The following is a 20,170-nucleotide window of genomic DNA, read 5'->3' as shown; positions in this document are numbered from 1 at the left end:
TTCTTTTCCCAAACATCATTTGTACTTGACTAAATAGTCAATGCTGTGTGAACGTGTCCACACGACTTACTCAGTAATTCTCTGCATGGCTTCTTCACACTCCATGGCTTGCTGTGAAAGTGTGAAGTGTGATTATTCACTTAAATGCAAGAGATGACCGCGATGCAAATCACCTATTTATAGCTTGCTGCGATAGTTGGTGTTGTGTTGCCTCATGGTGAGGAGCTTATAAAAAAAAACATCTCTCCTAGCCTAGCTACTTGGTCTGTGATGTTGAAGTCCAACTTGGTTGTTCAGGCAAGTTTGAGGTGCCATGTCTCACTCAGTATTTAGCTTGTAGTACTGCTTTAATTGCAATCTTCCACCTAACTCAGCTGATATCTCTTAGCAGCTTCAGTTCTTCCCATATTTATTCAACAGACGTACTGACAGAAGTAGATTTGGCAAGTCGAAGCACATGGGTTCCAAGGAAGGACTCCCCCGTACCGTCGTCCACTTCTTGCTCCTAATTGTCTGCATAGCCATCAAATGTCTAGCAGCATCAGGTCTGAATTCAACCCAGATGGTCACCCTCAAGGTTGATGCCTCACCAAAGCTTGCTCGAAAGATCCCTGATACATTCCTTGGGGTGTTTTTTGAGGTGATGCTGTTTGTTGCTATGCACCAAGTTTTATGGCTTAGAATCGGATCAATCCAAGTATACATGATCCCCTAGCTGTGTTCTTGGCTTCTTGCAATAACTAGCCAGGTTATACTGCAGGAGATGGGCCACGGAGGAGCTGGTGGAATATGGGCAGAACTTGTTAGTAACAGAGGTAATTTAACTATATATCAATGATTGAAGCAGAACTGTCAGATCAATCATGTATACTTGGGCTTCAGAAGTTCATTGTACAGCTATGCTCAGAATTTGAGGTTTACCATAACCAGCTTCTGGATTTATTGCTTCAGGTTTCGAAGCAGGAGGCCCCAATACTCCATCGAACATTGACCCCTGGCTTATCGTTGGAGACGACTCCTCCATTTTTGTGGAGACTGATCGTTCCTCATGTTTCAGTCGAAACATAGTCGCTTTGAGGATGGAGGTCCTCTGCAATGACTGCCCAGCTGGTGGTGTTGGCATTTACAACCCAGGATTCTGGGGCATGGTAGTGTTTTCCCCTAATAACACCTGAGTGCTCTGATATTTCATTTGGTTTTCTCACGAATATTCAGTATATTTTGATTTTCTATTTCATACTTTTTTGGGCTATCATCAATAATGCTAACGTTTGTACTTCCAGAACATAGAAGATGGGAAGGCATACAATCTAGTTATGTACGTTAAGTCGCCAAAAATTACATGCTTGACAGTTTCACTAACAAGCTCTGATGGGTTGCAAAGTCTGGCTTCAGTTAACATAATGTCCGTTTCTTTTTCTCAGTACTCTGTTTGAACCAGAAGAGGATCTTTGACTATTCACGTCTCTTAAAATATTGCGTTCTTCAGAGTTGCAGGGAAGTCGAAGTGGATAAAGGTGGAGAAGAAGTTGGTTGCTAAAGGAACTAACAGAACCTCAAGGCTTCAAATAACATCTAAGAAGAAAGGAATTGTGTGGTTTGACCAAGTATCACTCATGCCTGCAGACACATACAAGGTCTATTATTTTTTTGTTGGATCTTGATACTGAAACTCTGAAAGACATAAACCAGAACAAATAGGAAGTGTAAACTTTTAATAATAACACATATAGATGAATATTGTACTAATTAAACCTGTAAATATGATGCAGTGGCCAACTAGTTCTGCCTGGCACAAGAAAAATATGGTCCCCTGTAACACAAAAGGGATTTGCTTCATGCTCTTTTTTTTAGTACTGCTAATAATTCAGTCATGTGCCATGAAATCTTGGACCAGAGTGACCTTGGTGTGTTCAATATGTTAGGACTTACTTTCGGAAAACAAATGTATGTTAGGGCTTACTTCATCTTCATAGAAACAAATTCTGTTTTCCTCCTATTTATCTGAGTATTTAACAGCCAATTTCTCTACATGTACAGGGACACGGTTTTCGTAACGGACTCGTATCCATGCTTTTGGATTTAAAACCACGATTCTTAAGATTTCCTGGTACGCTTGTTTTGATAGAGGGTTCTTGATGATTGGACACATATGAGATTTACTCTTACATATATGCTCAGATATCTTTGGAATAATTTACGCATTGCATGCAAATATTGTAGGGGGTTGCTTTGTGGAAGGTGGTTGGCTAAGAAATGCATTCAGGTGGAGACAATCTATTGGTCCGTGGGAAGAGAGGCCAGGACACTTCGGAGACTGTTGGCAGTACTGGACCGATGATGGTCTTGGATATTATGAATTTCTTCAGGTACAAGATTACACTGTTTCAACCTCTCTCTTTTTTCCTCGTCATCACCTAACATTATTGCATTTGAAATCCATACAAAAGCTTTCAGAGGACATAGGTGCTGCCCCAATCTGGGTATTCAACAATGGTAATACCTTTTAGGTTTGTCAGATCTTAGACACCATTACTCTTTTAAGCTGATGCAGAGTTCAATCTTAAAACTCAGGAATCAGCTACAACGATGAAGTTAATACTGCTACTATTGGCCCCTTTGTGAAGGTATGGCTCAAGTTCGCTAGTTCTTTGTTGAGCAGAGTAAACTTTTCTTTAATGCATTCGAAATGCAGATTACGATGATGCATCAGAACAATCGATGCTGTTGTGTTGTTTCATATCTTGCTGTTGAGAATGTATTTCTTGGTGAAAGAGTTTAGAGTTGAGAAAAATGCAAATTGTATTGTCAGTAGATAGTTGTTGTACATATATAAGGGGGCAGGAGCCTCATGTACACAGGAAACTATATGGACTCTTTGCACACACACACATATGTACATGACATATTAATTAACATTGAGAATTTAAAACCTTATTATGTAGACCCTGATTAATAATTAGACAACTACATAGGACCAGTCTGCATGAATGATTCCAAAATTCTTCCCATCTTAATTGTTACTGAAATATATGTTACGGTAGCTTGTTCCTTCACTCTCATGTCTGTATTTACCAAGCTTCTACATGATTTAGTATGTAAAATAGTAATAAACACCAAAATAGAAACCATATATCTATATCTTTTGTGGACATAGTCATAGATTGTAATCCTTGCTTCAGTATTGTGGAACTGTTTATCTTTGCACAGGATATATTGGACAGCCTAGAATTTGCTAGGGGCAGTGTGAATTCAACATGGGGCTCTGTTAGAGCTAAAATGGGGCACCCTAAACCATTTCCAGTCAAGTATGTTGCAATTGGAAATGAAGATTGTGAGAGAAAGTTTTACAAAGGTAAATTGATGGACTACTTTTTTACTGCATCTATTTTACAATATAAGTTGAATTACAGAGAAGGTAACATAGCTGGGTGATGCTATCAATAGAAAAGCAATTAACAGACAATTGATCACCCAATTTCTCTCTATGCTAGAAATCTAATTTTTTTATTGGGCTTAACCGCTCTGTGAATTTTTCGGCTCCACTCCACAAACTCCATAGTGTAGCAACCACCTCCATGTTTAGCGGCTAGGGTTAGGAGGGGTGCGGCTAGGGTTCTAGGATTGGGCGGTGCTCATATCATACAAAGAAAAGGACGGTAACAGGAGGAGGGTGAAAGAACATGAAGCGGTATGGGGAAGACTTGTGTAAGGCATAGTGGTGGCATGGCAATTGCCCCATACCACCATGATAACATTTGAAACTAATGTTTTTGGTATAGCACTTGTGTAACTAAAAAATGTGGATTTAGCCTCTATAGATTCACTTTTTTCATGCAGTTAGAGTTCGTGGAGCTTGGGTGTTTAGTTTAGACATGTGGGAGCGGAGTTCAAATTCAGTGGAGCTATTCTAGATAGGCCCTTATTCTGCGAGACTTCTGCATAAGAAAATGGTGATGTTATATCATACTTCATAAAAGAAGAGTATACTATTTTTTGTGCTGCCAGTGCTTACCAAATGTACTTATTAAATTATTATAATGTATTTGGATACTAACATTTAATTTAAAACATTGTTATTTCCTCAAATTAGCATACTCCCTTCATCATGAAATAAAAGGTATTGAAGCATTCTAAATTTGTTTCAAATTACAAGGTATTAATTCTAAGTGAATTAACTCCCCCCAAAGTCTCAATCACATGCTTACCTGTCATTAGTGTCTACCATCAGGTTCAAAATATGATAAGCACAAAGTCTTTCTATAGTCAAGGGATGGTTACATGTGTCATTTGCATTAGCCTATAATCTGTTCTAGAATTTTTAGGATACATTATATATATCAGGACAGATGGAGTAGTAAATGCCACTTCTCTCTCACTTTCTTTATCTATGTTTTCTGTCTAAAACGTTCGCAAGGCTTGGATGCTTGTGTCCTTGAAAAATATAAATTTAAAAGTTGTAAAAAGAGGAAAAAAAACTAATAGGAACATAGTGCAATGTAAGTATTAAAATGACAAATTGTGAACTCATAAGGTCTTGAGGTGGTTTTCCCAAGGCAAAGCTAATAAATGTCAACCCCAATGCCATTGGTGTAGATTCGACCAAGGTCACTCGTTACAAGGTTGGCCATAGAGTCAATATTTGGTTAACACATGTTTCAACGACAGTTCCTAGTACCTGTGGTACCTTCTATATGGGGAAAAAAGTAAAAAAATAAAAATAAACTGATCGTAACTCCCAATGGTAGTGCACAAATTCTAAATAAACTATGTAGCTTTGCAGACGAATCGTACTTTTAGTTACAAGATATTTTCTACTGCTATTGGACAGGTAATTACCTCAAGTTTTACAATGCAATAAGAGAGGCCTATCCAGACATTCAGTTGATTTCGAACTGTGATGGCTCATCTGTACCACTTGATCATCCTGCTGATATATATGACTTCCATGTAAATTTCTTTCTGCTCCATCCTTTTGTCTTATTTCCCAGTATATATTATGTGATTGTTCCATTCTTTGTCGTCTTGGCAATCTTGCCTTCTCTTAGAGTCCAACGATGCCTCTGTTTAGGTCTATGCCGATGCTAAGACTCTGTTTTCCATGAAGAACACATTTGACAAGTCACCCCGCAGTGGACCCAAGGTAAATCCCAATTTATTGGTTTCCAAAGCTCTTCATTTGTTGGGAGCAATTGAGATGAAATCGTGCTCCCTTTGTGACTAAATATGACGATCTTAAGTAGTGATTAGATTGCTGCAATATTTAATGTTGCATTCATGTCTAGAAACAACTAAAATTTGGTTTATTTTGATCTTAAGTAGTGATTACTGTGATGTTTGATGTTACTTTCATGTCTGGAAACAACTAGAAACTTGGTTTATTTTGTTTTTATCTTGCTTATTTGTGCAACCCATATCATGGGTACATGGTAAATATCTTCCAAAACATGATATTGGTGCAGGCTTTTGTCAGCGAGTATGCAGTTTGGAAAACTGACGCAGGTAGAGGAACTCTTCTTGCTTCATTGGCAGAAGCTGCTTTCCTCACTGGACTGGAGAAGAACAGGTGGCATATATCTTCAAATATACAGTATTTAACAGGATTTTTATAAGTGGGTTACTCGGTGACCACACCTGAATCTTGTTGTATCTGGTCATCTATTTCCCTGATCTGATGGAATTGGACCGGTTCTTGTTCCAGTGACAAATCATTTTTTTATTGTGAAGCTAAGCTGATCTTTTGTTGGTTCTTGCCTTGCCATTTTTTTTTAAGCAGTGATGCTGTTAAGATGGCTTGCCATGCTCCACTATTCGTAAATGACGATATTGAGAAAAAGTAAGTATTAATGGCTTTCTGCTTTCATTGTTGTTTCCTTTTGTTCTTGTTGATCTGGGTATTCAGTAATTGTGTTTGAAAAATATAATCAGGTGGAACCCAGACGTCATTGTCTTCAACACATGGCAGCATTACGGGACTCCTAGTTACTGGATGCAGAAGATTTTCCGCGAGTCTAGTGGTGCTATGGTTCATCCAACAACAATCAGTTCCGGTAGCGGTAGATCTGCAAATTCTCTAGCAGCGTCTGCAATTACCTGGAAGGATTCAGAGAATCATTCGTTCCTAAGAGTAAAGGCAAGTAAAATTTCTTGCTTTCATCCTAACCTATATCTGCAGGATTCTGACTTGTACTAATTCCGAAAGCTCTTGTGCACTGCAGATTGTAAACTTCGAATCTGATGCTGCTAGAGTCACAATCTCCACAACTGGACTTGAATCTAGCATTGATGTGCTGCGATCGACCGCCACTGTTCTCACATCAACCAATGTGATGGATGAAAATTCTTTTATTAACCCAAACAAGGTGATCTACAATCTTGTCTTATCCATAAAAGTACCTATCAGACATTCAGAGTTCGCTGTTGGTTTTGGTCTCCTTGCCCTGCTCATCTGAATCCAGATCCCTCTGTTATACAAATTGTGCAGGTCGTGCCTGTCAAGAGCCAGCTATTCGAAGCAGGAGCGCAGATGCAAGTCACGCTGGCTCCTCACTCATTCACATCCTTCGATCTTACTCTGGCTCCGTCCAAACTTGTCACGTTGGCTGATGTCTGAGCAGGGATACCCAAATGTCAGTAATTGAGGAGATGTCAGTATAGTGGTAAAGAATTGTGTACTGTAACATCGATGATAAACTGAATAAAAATGACACTGCAATTCATGTTTTTATCTATTTGAAGATGCCATTAGAATTCCTACTTTTCATTGTTTGAAGATGCCACTAGAATTCATGTTTGCCTTTATTTGCGTTGACACTCGATTAGGCTCAGGCGGATTTTAGAATTGGCTCGTACCAATTTTGGATCAATCCAAGAAAAACTCTATGAAACGATATGAAAATAGTACCATATTGGTTTTTTAATGGGATTGTGTTCAAACTAAATAAAATTAAGTAGTCTGAGTTGTTATCAAAGTCAATTGAACTTCTACGTAGTTTCGGTTGTCTAATAGCAAATGAACATAAAAAAGGAGACCATATAGATTCAATAGTTCAAACTAGGTACCATAAGGTAGTGCATAATTTCAGGAAAAAGATTGAAACCGATTTTTCCTAATTTTAGGAGGCCATTTCTATGAATTTACAAAGATTAGCTCAGATGTCATGATTTTAATTGCATTTTTTGAGAAAAAAATATTTGGATATTTTTAAAAATTGTTTCTGTAACTTTTTTTTTTGATAAAGTTGAATTAGTTTGTTCAACTTTCAATTTAGTTCAATTTAGCTCCCTCATTACTACGTGGTGCCATTTAGATTGGCCAACTGCCAAATTCAAATGGTTTCAAAAGTTGGAGTCGGTAAAAAACCGGTTTTTAGATTCATGAGGACAAATCAGACTTTGACAAAAGTTGTGGAGGTCAAATGAAGATCGGAAATGCTCTCCTCAGGGCGTACAGATGGCCGGACGCTCCCGTTATCATGGGCCGCGACGGCCCGAACAGCCTAACTAGAATGTCCACGCTCGCCTTAGCTCTATTCGTCCGGCTCTCGTCTTTAGCAGTCTCCAGAAACATCATTTCCACTCGCGCGTGAGTTCCCGGTGTCGGTGCGATGTGCTCCACCATGGCTACGCTGCCACTATGCTCTCCACCGGCCCGGCTGGCCGCCATCCCCTCTTTGCACTGCACCAGAGTGCTATCGCCTGCTTTCCACTACTACACTCGCACCTTTCACAGCCACGTCGTAACCCACATCACAGTCTAATTTCGGTCTCGGCAGTAAGCTATCGACAGTGATGGTCATAGCCTTCACCGTCGCCATCTGGGCCAGACTGTGATATACACTAACACCGCCGATTGGCTTATGATACATCCGTGATTAGCCTTACTTCAGTCGTATTGGAGCACGACCCGGCTATGGATGTACACTAACACCACCGCATTGACAAATGATCCGACTGTGTTGGGACTATCAAAACCGTCATGTGGGCACATCAACCGCCTGTGTAGTGGTCACCAGCACCGTCGCCTTGTACTTCGACCCAACTATCAGCGGTGCGGGTTCACTGTCGGTTCAACGACCGAGACGCCTGTGTAGAAGTTAACACCACCGTCGCTTCAGTGTATGATCCGTTAGTGCAAAGTCATGGTCACCGTCGCCTTTCACCATGATTCGCCTTTGATGATCGTTTAGTCGATGTCGGGTTACTAAATAATTCGGTGGTGATACACTTTGATCACTGCCGCATAATACGTATAGTGACGGTGTTGGACGTTTGCACCACCAACGGCGGTGGTGATAACAAAACAATAAACGACCCTTAATAGCTTACTGAACACAAAGCATACAGATATAATCATTACATCCATAAACCATGTTCTTACAATAACAATGGACACTTACCATAATATCTTTCTCAACTGATGTCCTACCACAAGCAGTACATAGATTGCAAACTAAAGGTACTGATCTCTACAGGCTTACATAACGAAACGACGTAGATATGCTCCTTCTATGTGGCACTCCTAGCAAAAATGAATATAATTAGTGCATCCTTTGAATTGGTAGACTATGCACCATGGAACCCCTCTTTTTTTTCTTAGCCAATGCAGAAAAATTATTCAAAAGTACTCAGACTCCACCTGCATAAAGCAGCACAATTAATAATATTCAACACACCATTCCTTTAGTTACGAAGCCTAAATTAGCCTATATATAGAATCAAAACAACTACCTACCTAAACAAAGGCATGACGTAATTACAACAAAATATAGCATATGCACCTTTACTGCTCTACTAATGACTCCATGAACACAGGAACATAAGGAAGATAGTGAGGTCCGCCGCTCATACATAATAGTTTCCAGGTACTTCTAGGATAGCCGATGGCCCAGGCAGGGAGGACATGAACTTTACTGCGGTTCATGTCATATGCAAGCAGTGATTTGTCCTCCCCAACAAGGAAAATCAAATTCCATTATGGATGAACTACAATCACTCTATAGGCTGCATCAAAACCTCGGTACCAATTTTAATATTCTTCTTTCCAAATAGCTCCAGCATGGTCACCTTATGCTTTGATATCCATTTACTAGTACCATAGTCTTCAAGGATCCAGATTGAAAGCTCATACCTATTCAAAGTATCTGCAGTACATAATGTGGTAGAACGCCTAAAATAACTCACTTCCGGAGGTGTTTGTCTTCCATTAGACACTAAACACCCCAAGAGTGAGCTAATTTAAACAGTTCTATCGAGCACACCCCATGGGAGAACCCGAAAATCCACATTTTTCAACAGGATCATAAATGGGAGAATAAAGCTTACAACATTTTAGCCATTTCTTACATCACTTTCTGTGCAACATCAGAGTATAATATTTATTGTTTATAACAGCAAAATATAACCATGTTATCAGAGTTTCAGCGGAAATAAAATTATTTAATGACAAGTTAAACATTAACATGATGATTCATTATATACATCATAACAGGTTATAAGTTTTTCCATTGTAAAACATTTTGGGTGGGAGTTTCAAATAAACTCTATGTTCACAATATTAAAGAACTCCTCGCTGAGCCCACCAGGAGGTTTTCACATGCAAGTGTTAGCTCCACATGTTCCTGTCACCTGCCACAGGGTAGAATAAACCCTGAGTACTCAATTGTACTTCGCAAGACTTACCCATCAGGAGGAAAGAAAAGACTCTAAGAATATGCAAGGCTATCTGGCTTATGGTTTTATTGCATCTACAGGAAGTGTTACTAAGCGTGCATCCTTATATTCAATTTCATTAGCAGTCAATATTAGTTCATTAACTAACCATTCTATGTAAGCACCTATGCTACTTTCAAGCAGGTGGTAAGCAATCAGAACCATTTTACCATCTTTCATATTTCAGTTCTTACTACGGTGCTAGATCATAGACAAGTCGTACTGTATTACACGGCGATTCGCGAACCAATGTATCTCAGCTGGGTACCCTAAAACACATGCCCTGCTTGTACCCCAGCCATAAGCAGGACCAATCCACCACTCTCCTGTCAAGGGGTTCAGGTCCCCGTCCAAACTTGGACTCCAAGCCCCCACACCTGAGTCCCGGACTCAGTGTGGTGCTTAGACCTCAACCATCCCTGCCTCCAATCAGTCGGTTTGGAAAGAGCCGGGACCCCTGACAAGAGAGCAATGAGCCTTTCCGCCCCCATAAGCAAGTATGCGCTCAGGATAATAAGTCTGTGACCTGACTAGAATCCAATGCAACGGACGGTCCTCAATCGACATAGGCGGAACGAGTGCAATCCGAGCCTCGCTCGAATGCCAAACCAAGTCCAGATCCAAAGTACCATTCCATCCGGTCTCCAATTATCATTTATATATATTCCATATGATAGTAATATAATAACAACAATAATATATTTCCTATCTCTCGCGAGTGACAGGTAATCACTCGACCTCTACCGGATTCTATAGCATAGCAATCTACATGATCCTGATATACTAGTACGACTCATAGGATAAGGATATATATATATATATATATATATATATATATATATATATATATATATATATATATATATATATATATATATATATATGCAAGTGGTTTTCATTCAGCTCCTTAAAACTTAATGCACAAGCATAAGATAAAGTGTAGACTAATAGGGGTTATGCACCAGGGCTTGTCTGGGTAAAATATAACCAAGTTAGCTTTTCATCATGGTGGCATGACCATCAAGTCACCATCTTCTTCCGCTACTCCAGATGACTCCGTGATCCAACATCGCTCCTATCATGAAATACGTGGATGCAACACAGGGACGTAAATAATCAACGGCAACCGCAACTCTAAAATACGATTACGTCTCGCAAGCTAACGGGCTAGCTCTAATGACTAACATACTAAGCTACATATCCATGTTGTCACGCGAGGCATTACTTCCCAATAAGTATTTTAGCTACAAAATCCCCAGATATATCCTTAATTCATTTAATTGATTTAATATATTTTCAAACTAGGGCGTAATAGGTATTCTAGGAAACTAATTATTCTAGAGCTGCAAAAATTACAGAAAGCTCATAATAATATTGTGAAGCTACTGTAAAATTTTCAAAGCTAACACTATCATTATTTTGCCACAAAATTTCTACAAGTTAATACTTTAATAGTTTTAGAGCATGTTAAAACATTTAAAGCATCCATGAAATATTTTAGAACCACGTGAACCAAGTACACTAGCAGGTAGATCATGATTTTAGAAGCTTAACAAAATTGGTTTCACAATTTTTGGTCCACTACACAAATTTATATTGAATTTACAATTTACCTTAGAAACTAAATTAGAAAATGCCTAGAAAAGAAAAAGAGGCCGGCAGCAACCATATCAGCCCCAGCGGCCCACGCGAATGCGGCTCTCGTGGTAGCTGGCCTAGCAATGGCCCAAGGCGGGGGAGCCCGCGCCCACGCCGCACTTTTTATAAAATAGCCCCTAGACTACCTGAATATTATGCGACGCCTCGGAGTACTATTGCACCAGAGAAACCCTTTGCAGAGAGCACCCCCAACAAACATATCTTCGCAACAAGCCGGTCCTCGACCCCCCCCCCCCCCCGCGCACATCAGCGCGGCTTCGACCATCGCAACGTGCCCTCACCGGCCATAAGAGCGAAGCACCCGCCCTACGAGCAAGCCTACAAGCACTACGGGGACAAGACAAAACCTAGAGGGGTGATTTGAAGCTAAACGATGACCCCTAGTGTTGGTGCAGAATGTGACCAACTAGTGAATATTTGTAGTTTTGCTGTACGTTGTGATCGGAGGTGGCCTAGCACTCAATGACACAGGATTTATACTGGTTTAGGCAACGTGCCCTACGTCTAGTCGAGGTCGGTCGGTGACTTTATTCCTAAGCCTAGGTGCTCAAAGTTTGCAGTGGGGTTACAAACAAGAGGGAGAAAGATGGGGTGTACATGAGGTCCGGTCGGCTCCGACCGGAAGGGCCGAGAGTGACAGGAACTTCGCTATGAGCTACGTGTTCAAGCTATTGGTCTAATGAATCTAAAGGAACTAAGCTTGGATCAATCGGTCTATCCCCTTCCTGTTGGAGGGAGTGCATCCCCTTTTATAGATGCAGGGGATGGCTTTACAGGTGAGAGAGAGAGGGTACGGATGTTTTTAAGCCTTGTTGCCCACGCCGATGAGGATTGGATAATGGTAGGTGCCCACAACACTGTTGATGTCACTGTAGAATGTCAGGTGCTCGTGGGAGGTTGCGCTATCTTCTTCAGGAAGGGTTGACGTCAGTACCTGCAAATACTATTTAATGCCTAGAGGCATGTGAGGAGTCGTGCTATGTTCACCCGGTACGGCGAATCCTGGTGCCCATACCGCTATCGATGTCTAGAGACACGCGGGGGGTCTTACCATATGGGAGTTTTAGCGGCCCCTACAATACTGTAGAGGGAGATGTCGACGCCTACAATACTATTTGTGTTAGGTGGCTGCAGAGTACTGTTCTGTGCAAGGTATGGTCCCTGGTACAGTGGTTTTGACTTGTGAGCCTTGCCTTGCCTTTCTTCGCATATTTTCTGATTCCTACCGAGCGGGCGTCCCCGGTCGGATGGCTCTAGTTGGCTCTGAGTGCGCCGGTCAGAGAAGAGCGGTGAGCAGGGTTCCTACGAGCCCCAGTCGGAGGGACGTGGGGTCGGAGTCAGAAGTAGGGCTCGGGGCAGGCCTTCCAATCGGAGAGGCTGCCTAGAGGCGGCTGAAGCCCGAATTGAGCGCTCTGGTCGGAGAGGTGGGCTGAAGTAGCCGAAGTTTGCTCTTCTTGGGCCTGGCCTTCTGATCGGTTGCCAGACCGTTCCTTTGCCCTATTGTTTTTAGACTCTTGGGCCGAGCCTTGGCATAGAAGCCGGTCCCCGAGGGACCCTGGGTTTATGAACCCGATAGGAGCCCCCGAGCCCCTGGGTGATTCGGGTAGAATCGTCCGGTGGATTTTTGTTTTGTCGACGGGTGTGCGCGAGCGCACCCGCGGGTGTAGCCCCCGAGCCCCCGGGCAGTTCAGGTAGAACCGTCTAGGGGGTGTTTCTGTGTTATCAGGGGAAGTTTTCTGTTTTGTCGGTGGGTGCACGCGAGCGCACCCACGGGTGTAGCCCCTGAGCCCCCGGGCGGTTCGGGTGAAACCGTTTGGGTGGTGTTGTTTTAGCGTGCGTGTGTGCGTGTTTTTTGTCTAAGACAAAATTTTGTTAACCAAGGCGTCGTTGTGCAGCCAAGGCATTTTTCAACTTACTGATCTCGGTGTCGATGCGCGCCGTGGATCGGGCGAGGAAGTTAGTCCGAGCATGAGAGAGCTCACTGATCCTGGCGTTGATGCACGCCGTGGATTAGGTAAGGGAGTTAGTTCAGTAGTCAGAGAGCTCACTGATCCTAGTGTCGGTGTGCGCCATGGTTTTGAATTGGTTAGTTCAGGGGACGGATGAGACTGAGCCCGTGGTCCTGGTGTCCTGGATCCCTGGCCTCGACGCAGCCTGGGTAGCTGAGGTAGTTAGTTCAGTTACTTTTCACGAGAGTTCGGAGTCGCGGTCCCTGGATTTTTGGAGCGCAGTCGGAAGTGAAGCTGTTACGCGAGTTCGGAGTCGTGGTCCCCGGATTTTTTTTGGAGCGCAGTCGGAAGTGAAGCTGTTACGCGAGTTCAGAGTCACGGTCCCTGGATTTTTTGGAGCGCAGTCGGAAGTGAAGCTGTTACACGAGTTTGGAGTCACGGTCCTAAGCCGTAGCCGGATGTCATAGATCCTGTCGACACGAGTTCGGAGTCGCGGTCCCAAGCCATAGCCGGATGTCATAGATCTGATGAGGACATGACACCCATGCATTCGACCATGTTTGGCGCATGGTATGGAGGGGTAGGAGGCCAGCAAGGGTGTCCAAGTCAAGAAGGAGGCCCGAGGCTAATTCGGTTCGAGTCCCCGAGGTGGAGGCCCAAAGCAACTCAAGTTCGAGCCCGTCTCGGAGTCTAGGAGCAGCACGTACTAAAAACGACGCCCAGGTCGCATACGGTGTCCGTTTTGGGCGTTCTTTATATGGATGGAAAGATAATTTCATGGTGATTCCAATGGAACCAGTCCAACCTTAAAATTCAATGGGAGTCAACAGGAATCATCAAAACAAGTGGATGTCCAATAGAATGATTTCGAGTCTGCCTCGGCCTCCAGGACCAGTCTGCCTTAAACTGGTCACCCAGGACGCATCCGGACTCTGTTTTTGACGATCCACATATGGACGGAAAGCTAATTTGATAAAGAAGCCAATACAAGTGGTCTCACGTCAAAAGCTCTTTGGAATCAATGGGAATCGTCGAAACAAATCAGCATCCAGAATCTGCCAGGGTGATGCGACACCGTCTTTTGGTCCGTTGGGCCATGTATCGTGTTTGGGCCCATTAGGGGGCGCGTCTAGGGTAGGCGACAACACTAAGACCTTTATAATCATACGCCGCCGCCATCATTAGGTTTTGGGTTTTGCTTACATTATTCTGTCAAGAACAATTTCGCCGTTCATCGGTTTGTGAGACCCCAACTCATGAGATTAATCATTCATCTGCAATTTGGTTGCTTTCTTTCTTGTTCTTGCTTGTGTTCTTCATTGCGCAGGCAGGGATTAGCCTTCTTGGCAAGGTCAACTGGATCTGTGTCTTGGTTGATAACCAGAGGAGTTGTGGTGCTAAGATTGCAGGGTTCGATCTTTCGATCTGAAGCTGGATCGGTGTGTCATTCTCCACCACAACGATAGTTACCTCTACCTGATGGAAGATCAGGATCCCCGTTCCCATTAAGATCCTATCGATGTGAGTTCGGAGTCACGGTCCCAAGGTTTTGGCATTTGAGCCCCTGAGCCTTGTTGGGCCTTCGTGGGGGTCGATGTGAGTTTGTGTGCGTTACCCCATCCGGTTCCTCACAACTGGAGGGGCTAAGTTTTGTCGCTTGTCCCGATCGCTCGGGCTCGAAGACTAGTTTGGTGAGTTCGCTAACGGGTGTGATCGAGCGAATCCGGGTCCGTCGTTCGTGATGGGGTCGACATAGCCCTCTTGTGACATTCTACTACTCCTTTACCTGTAACCCGACAGATGCCTAGGTCGTTCCGGAGACTGACCCGGGTGGCCTAACGGCCTCCCCTCGATAGAGATTCTGTGGGCTTGGCGAGAGGTTCAGGATCGAACGAGAAGGTTGAGATGACCCGGTTTGCCAGACCGGGCGAAGGCCGCATGGTGCTCATCTACGGTTTTCTCCCCTGGCTCTATTGTTTGCTCATGTCGAATGAGGCAACCGCCGCTTCGTGACACAACACGGAGCATTCTGGTGCATTTCGCTGCACGTGCGATGCTTAGTTCTCGAGCCCCCAGGCGATTCAGGGCCCGAATCATTCAGGAGGCACTGGCGTATGGAATGAGATGCGCGTATGGATGTATGAAATGATTAAGGAAATAGTGGGGTTCGGTACTGCTCACCTTGATGGCTAAAGTGACGGGGTTCGGAAAGCTTTAGTCAGAAATGTCCGACCGGGACCTACGCTCGTCAATCATGGGTGAGTCCTTGTGTGAATAGTTTTTGTATTTAATGAACACATGCTCACCTTGATGGCCTGAGTGATGGGGTTTTGGAAAGTTTCGGTCGGAAATGTCCGACTGGAACCTTGATGACCTGAGTGACGGGGTTCGGAGAGCTTCAGTTGGAAGTGTCCGACCGAGTCCCGTGCTCGTCATTCGTGACGGAGTCGGCATGGCCTACATGGGGTGACCCTTCGCTTCCTTACCTATCATTCGGTGTCTATCCTTACCTGTCATTTGGGTTCTTCTAGGTCTGGCCTAGGGAAGTGGGGAGCCGCCCACGTGCGGTGGCATTTCGGTTCCAGTGCCCGTCGTGTGGTAGTGGTTGATCGTGCGGTAGTGGTGGGCCATGGCTAGGCCATGTCCCTTCTGATCAGGAGGCGTTCCATCAGGCAGAGCATGTCTCATCAGTCAGGGCACGTCTTATCTACATTAAATGGAAAAGAGAGAAATTCTCGCTCCATCGTTCTAGCTTCCCCGATCGGCGCGTCCTTCCCTAACTGCTGTTCTCTTTTCCTTAAGTAGGAGAAGGGAGAGGGTTTTTGTTCCGTTCCTTTGCCTATTCCTGATCTACCGCCACCTTCTCTCTTCCTTTTTTGCTGTGAGCATTCCTGAGAGCCGCGGAGGTTTCTAGGGAAGAAAGAGGAGAGAGCGAGGGAGAAAAGAGGAACTCACCAAAATGTTGGACTGGAGGTCGTCCACAATGAGGGCATCGGTGCTGGAGGCTTTCATCATGAAGGGGTTTCTGCCATCGTGGGAGGTGGCACACTGGAGGGTCCCCGGGAGGGAGGAGTTCCCGCAACCTCGTGCCGACGAGGTGGTTTCTTTCCTTACCTTTCATGAGCGTAGGTTAGGATACCCCACGCACTGGTTCTTGCATGGGCTCCTCAACGAGTGGGATCTAGAGCTATAGCACCTCAATCCAATGGGGGTGCTACACATTGCTATTTTGTCACCATCTGCGAGGCTTTCCTCGGGATGGAGCCGCACACGGATCTCTTCCGGCTTTTCTTCTCTGGGAGAGCTATGACGGCGGGGAATTCGGCCGAGACCGCACCGGTGGGAGGGTTCGCCCTGTAGAAGAAGCCGAGCACGGGAGGTGTGTATCCCATGTACTCCCCATGTGACTCCAACCAAGGATGGCATAGGGAGTGGTTTTACATTTGGAATTCGGCGGAGGTGCCGTTTCCAGCGTTCACCGGTGGGAGGCCAGTGAAGCAGAAAAGTTGGTCATGGGGTTGCACCCGCACGAAGAGGCATAAGGTGGAGGTCATCGAGGAGGAGCTATGGAAGCTCGTAAGGCTCGGCCTTGATGGGGTGCGGGTGTTCCACACCCTCTTCCACCACCGGGTTGCGCCATTGGCGGAGCGGTCGTGGCCGATGTGGATGTACGGTGTCCGGTCAGACCCAGACCATGCATTACCAGAGGACCTGTCAGATGACGAGGTCTAGAGTTGCCTTGGCCGGGTGCTGCAGCTGAGGCCCAGGGATACGGTTGTGGGGAAACCCATACCGTTTAATGCCTCGGTCGTGTCTAACCTGGTATGATCCTTTATTTTGTTCATGTTTCTTCCCCTACTTTTATTGTTTCTTGATTCCAGGTCATTTGTTCCATTGGGGCTTGAAAGGTACAAGTCCCGGCTGCACCTTCCTAAGGGACAGGAGGGCAGGGCCCGGCAGGTCGCCCAAAAGGAGGCGGCAGATGCCCGGAAGAAGAAGAGAACCAGGGAGGTTCAATGGAAGGAATAGAAGAAGAAGGAGGTCGCCCGGTGCATGAGGGCCGGGGAACGTAGGAGCGATGTCGAGTCAGAACTCGCGTCGGATGATCCTACGGACTTGGATGACATGGTCTTCTCCGATGAGGAGGAGAGTCAGGGGGTGGCTGTGACCTCAGTGGAGCGTCATGACCCTGCGGCGGTGTCCGCTGGTGAGGAGCATGAGGCCACGTGGCGTGCGGAGGTTCCTATGTTGAGGAAGTGCGCAGGAAGTGCGGATGTCATCGGTGAACGGGCGACGAAGCGGACGCGGTCACCGTGCCCCTCGGTGGCATCGCTAGTTCCATCATCGCCTATGGCGGACGTGGCCAAGCGAGCCGGGCAGTCCGAGGAGCGGACTAGCACTTGTGGGCTGTTGGGACCGGTGCCAACGCCTGGCTCGCAGCCAAAGGAGGCCCTGCCTGCCATGGGTGCGGTCGAGCAGTCCAGGTGGTCTGAGGAGCAGACTAGCACCCGGGCGATGCGCAACTTGTGGTCAGAGGATGCTTTGTCTGCTGCCCCGGTCGGGGAGTCCCAAGCCGGAGGTCGTAGTGACCCGCAGGCCGGGAAGGAGCCGATCGGGACGACTCCGCCCCCATCTAAAGCGAGGGGGCACGGGTCATAGTCTGGGAGCGGCCCTCGTCCCATAGGTCCATTGTCGTCGGGGCCTACCTTCATGGTCGTGCCGCTCACCTCCCGGTATGTTTCCCTTTGTGGCTCTTCGATCTTTTGCCGGTCGAGTCTTTTTGGAGTGTGACTCACCTGTATTTTCTGTCAGTAGCCGGGGGATGCCAGGGTTGAGCATCGCTCTGACCCCCATGCAGGAGACTTGGAGGCCTACCCTGCAGCATTCCCTCCCGAGGCTGGTGCCCCCCAAGGCGGCTGCTGATAAGGTGGCAGCGGCGGTGTCGGTGTTGGCGGCGATCCCAGTGCCGTTGGCGAGGGTTGCGTCAGAGGTAACCCTCGCAGCCCCTCCTCTGCCGGTCACGGTGGAAGAGACGAGGAAGGGCGAGCTCTCTATCTCACCGGGTGGAGGACCGCACGGCTTATCCTTGCCATCGGAGCCAAAGGCGCCGGAGGGAAGGGTGGCCGGGACAGAGTTGGGACGCCTGGCGGCGTTCCACATGGATGAGGTGGTGGAGATCCCATCTGATGATGAGGTGGACATCACGACGGAGCCACCGGTGTCGCCGTAGGAGCTGGCGGTGGTCTAGTTGGAGGCTGGGCCCTCCGACGATTCGCCGGAGGGTGACCTAGAGTGGCGCTGCCCTGAGGACCCATCGAAGGCGCGGTTCATCCTCCAGGATTCCCGGGAGCGTCAGCTCTAGGACATTTTTGGGGGCAAGGGCATGCCGCGGTGTCTGAGCTCACCAAGCTATCCGTGAAGCATGAAAGCGCCCGGAAGCAGGCTCAGTTCGCTTGGTAGTTGGTTGAGGGTGACCTGCAGCTCGCCGCCGAGATGAGTTTCTGGTACTTGTCCTTGCCCTATGAGTCGGTTGTCTTTAGCATGCTTGTTTTTCATAGGATATAAGGAAGATATCGTCCCGCAAGTCTTACTTCCTCTAGGTGGAACACGCTCAGATGGCTGAGCTCGAGCACTGGGTAGAGTCTGCTCATTGTGAGTCCTAGGACCGGGCGGCCACGGTGCGGGTGGAGGGACAGCGTGCAGCGGAGCGGGCGACTATCGTCGAGCAAGGGCTTGAGGCGACGAAAGCTCGCTAGGCAGAGATTGAGGCGGAGTTGTGGGCATCCCTGGCGAGCACCGAGATGGTGCTTCAGGAGGCCTTGGTGGCCCTTGAGCTGGAGTGGAGTGCTTTGGCATCGGAGCGGGTCGCCCTGGAGTCGGCGCGGATGGCCCTAGAGGCGAAGCGGAGGGCCTGGTCGGAGGCGGACCAGGAGGTGCTCGTGCTCCAAGGCCAGGTGATGGGGACAGAAGAGGCGAACGCCCGTCTGAGCACGCAGGTGACTCGATAGGCGGAGGAATTCTCTGCCCTTGAGAACTCTCACGCTGGTACGTCCCCTTTCTTTTTTTGTTGCGTTGGTTTCTTTCTTCAGCCTGTTCCTGAGCTTGTCGCCCCTCCTTTAGAGCTGGATGGAAAGGTGAAGACACTAGAGCAGGACCTGGAGACAACCAAGGCGACCCTCAGCTAGAATGCGGAGGAGCTGGCCAAGTCCCATGAAGAGCGACGTGCTCTTGAAAGGGACCTTGACCAGATCCGCAATGTTGCCCAGCTCGTCATCTTGGAAGTCTTCGGGTCGGTGCCAAGCACTAGCGCACCTGCTGTCCAGCTGGTGGAGGTCCCGGACATGGTCAAGGACCTTGTTAGGAGCGGGCTATTTTACAGGGCATAGGGGGTGCTGACCTCGGTGGCGATGTACCACCCGAATCTAGACTTCGCCACTATCTACAATGGGTATGCTGAAGGCCTGAGCATGGAGGACATCCAGTCAATTGGGGAGAGCTTGCTGCCACACGCGCGGTCGGTGTCAGAGCATGTCTCCGCCGAGTGGGTGATGGACGTTCACCGTGAAGACATGGCCCGAAGCATGCGTGGGGAGGATGCCTCCGAGCCTGCAGATAGCATAGAGCCTGGTTCGGGGGGGGGGACATTGCCTTGGCCCCGATCGAGCCAAACATCGTGCTTTCAGGGAGTGAGCAGCCTGCACCTTCATCGGTCACACCGTCAGCAGATGCCACTGGGCCAGTTTCATAGCTTGCAGAATATAAGTAGTTAGTAAACATAAAAAGTTTAAATTTGTGGGGAAGCCCCAGTGTAAAACGTTCGTGTGTGTTTTAATGACTGCAATTGGTTTTTG

General features: G+C 46.5%; 1 protein-coding gene across 2 annotated transcripts; it reads left to right on the top strand.

Moving 5' to 3' along the window:
* Positions 1–203: 203 nt before the first annotated feature.
* On the top strand, positions 204–6,771 carry LOC136484722 (alpha-L-arabinofuranosidase 1-like). 2 transcript variants are annotated; one of them, XM_066481663.1, is made up of 18 exons: positions 204–297; positions 392–640; positions 761–815; positions 952–1,148; positions 1,284–1,405; positions 1,490–1,637; positions 2,041–2,110; positions 2,224–2,369; positions 2,451–2,496; positions 2,575–2,627; positions 3,211–3,355; positions 4,832–4,950; positions 5,072–5,143; positions 5,463–5,566; positions 5,774–5,836; positions 5,929–6,133; positions 6,219–6,362; positions 6,485–6,771. In XM_066481663.1, the coding sequence occupies exons 1-18, from the start codon at positions 271–273 to the stop codon at positions 6,611–6,613; spliced, it is 2,094 nt and encodes a 697-aa protein (XP_066337760.1). In that variant the 5' UTR covers positions 204–270; the 3' UTR covers positions 6,614–6,771. The 2 variants fall into 2 exon arrangements, with proteins under 2 accessions (XP_066337760.1, XP_066337761.1); XM_066481664.1 differs by having other exon boundaries at positions 5,777–5,836; positions 6,485–6,770.
* The last annotated feature ends 13,399 nt before the right edge of the window (positions 6,772–20,170 follow it).

Source organism: Miscanthus floridulus, chromosome 10 (genome assembly GCF_019320115.1).
Source record: "Miscanthus floridulus cultivar M001 chromosome 10, ASM1932011v1, whole genome shotgun sequence".
NCBI classification, from domain to species: domain Eukaryota; kingdom Viridiplantae; phylum Streptophyta; class Magnoliopsida; order Poales; family Poaceae; genus Miscanthus; species Miscanthus floridulus.
Note: the sequence above shows the minus strand (reverse complement) of the source record. Positions and strands in the feature narration are given on the sequence as shown.

Excerpts from the sequence above, each read along its gene's own strand:
- LOC136484722 (XM_066481663.1), top strand. The coding sequence starts at position 271 with ATGTTGAAGTCCAACTTGGTTGTTCAG. Across the intron at positions 1,638-2,040 it reads TGCCTGCAGACACATACAAG|GGACACGGTTTTCGTAACGG; the intron begins GTCTATTATTTT and ends CTACATGTACAG. Across the intron at positions 3,356-4,831 it reads TGAGAGAAAGTTTTACAAAG|GTAATTACCTCAAGTTTTAC; the intron begins GTAAATTGATGG and ends GCTATTGGACAG.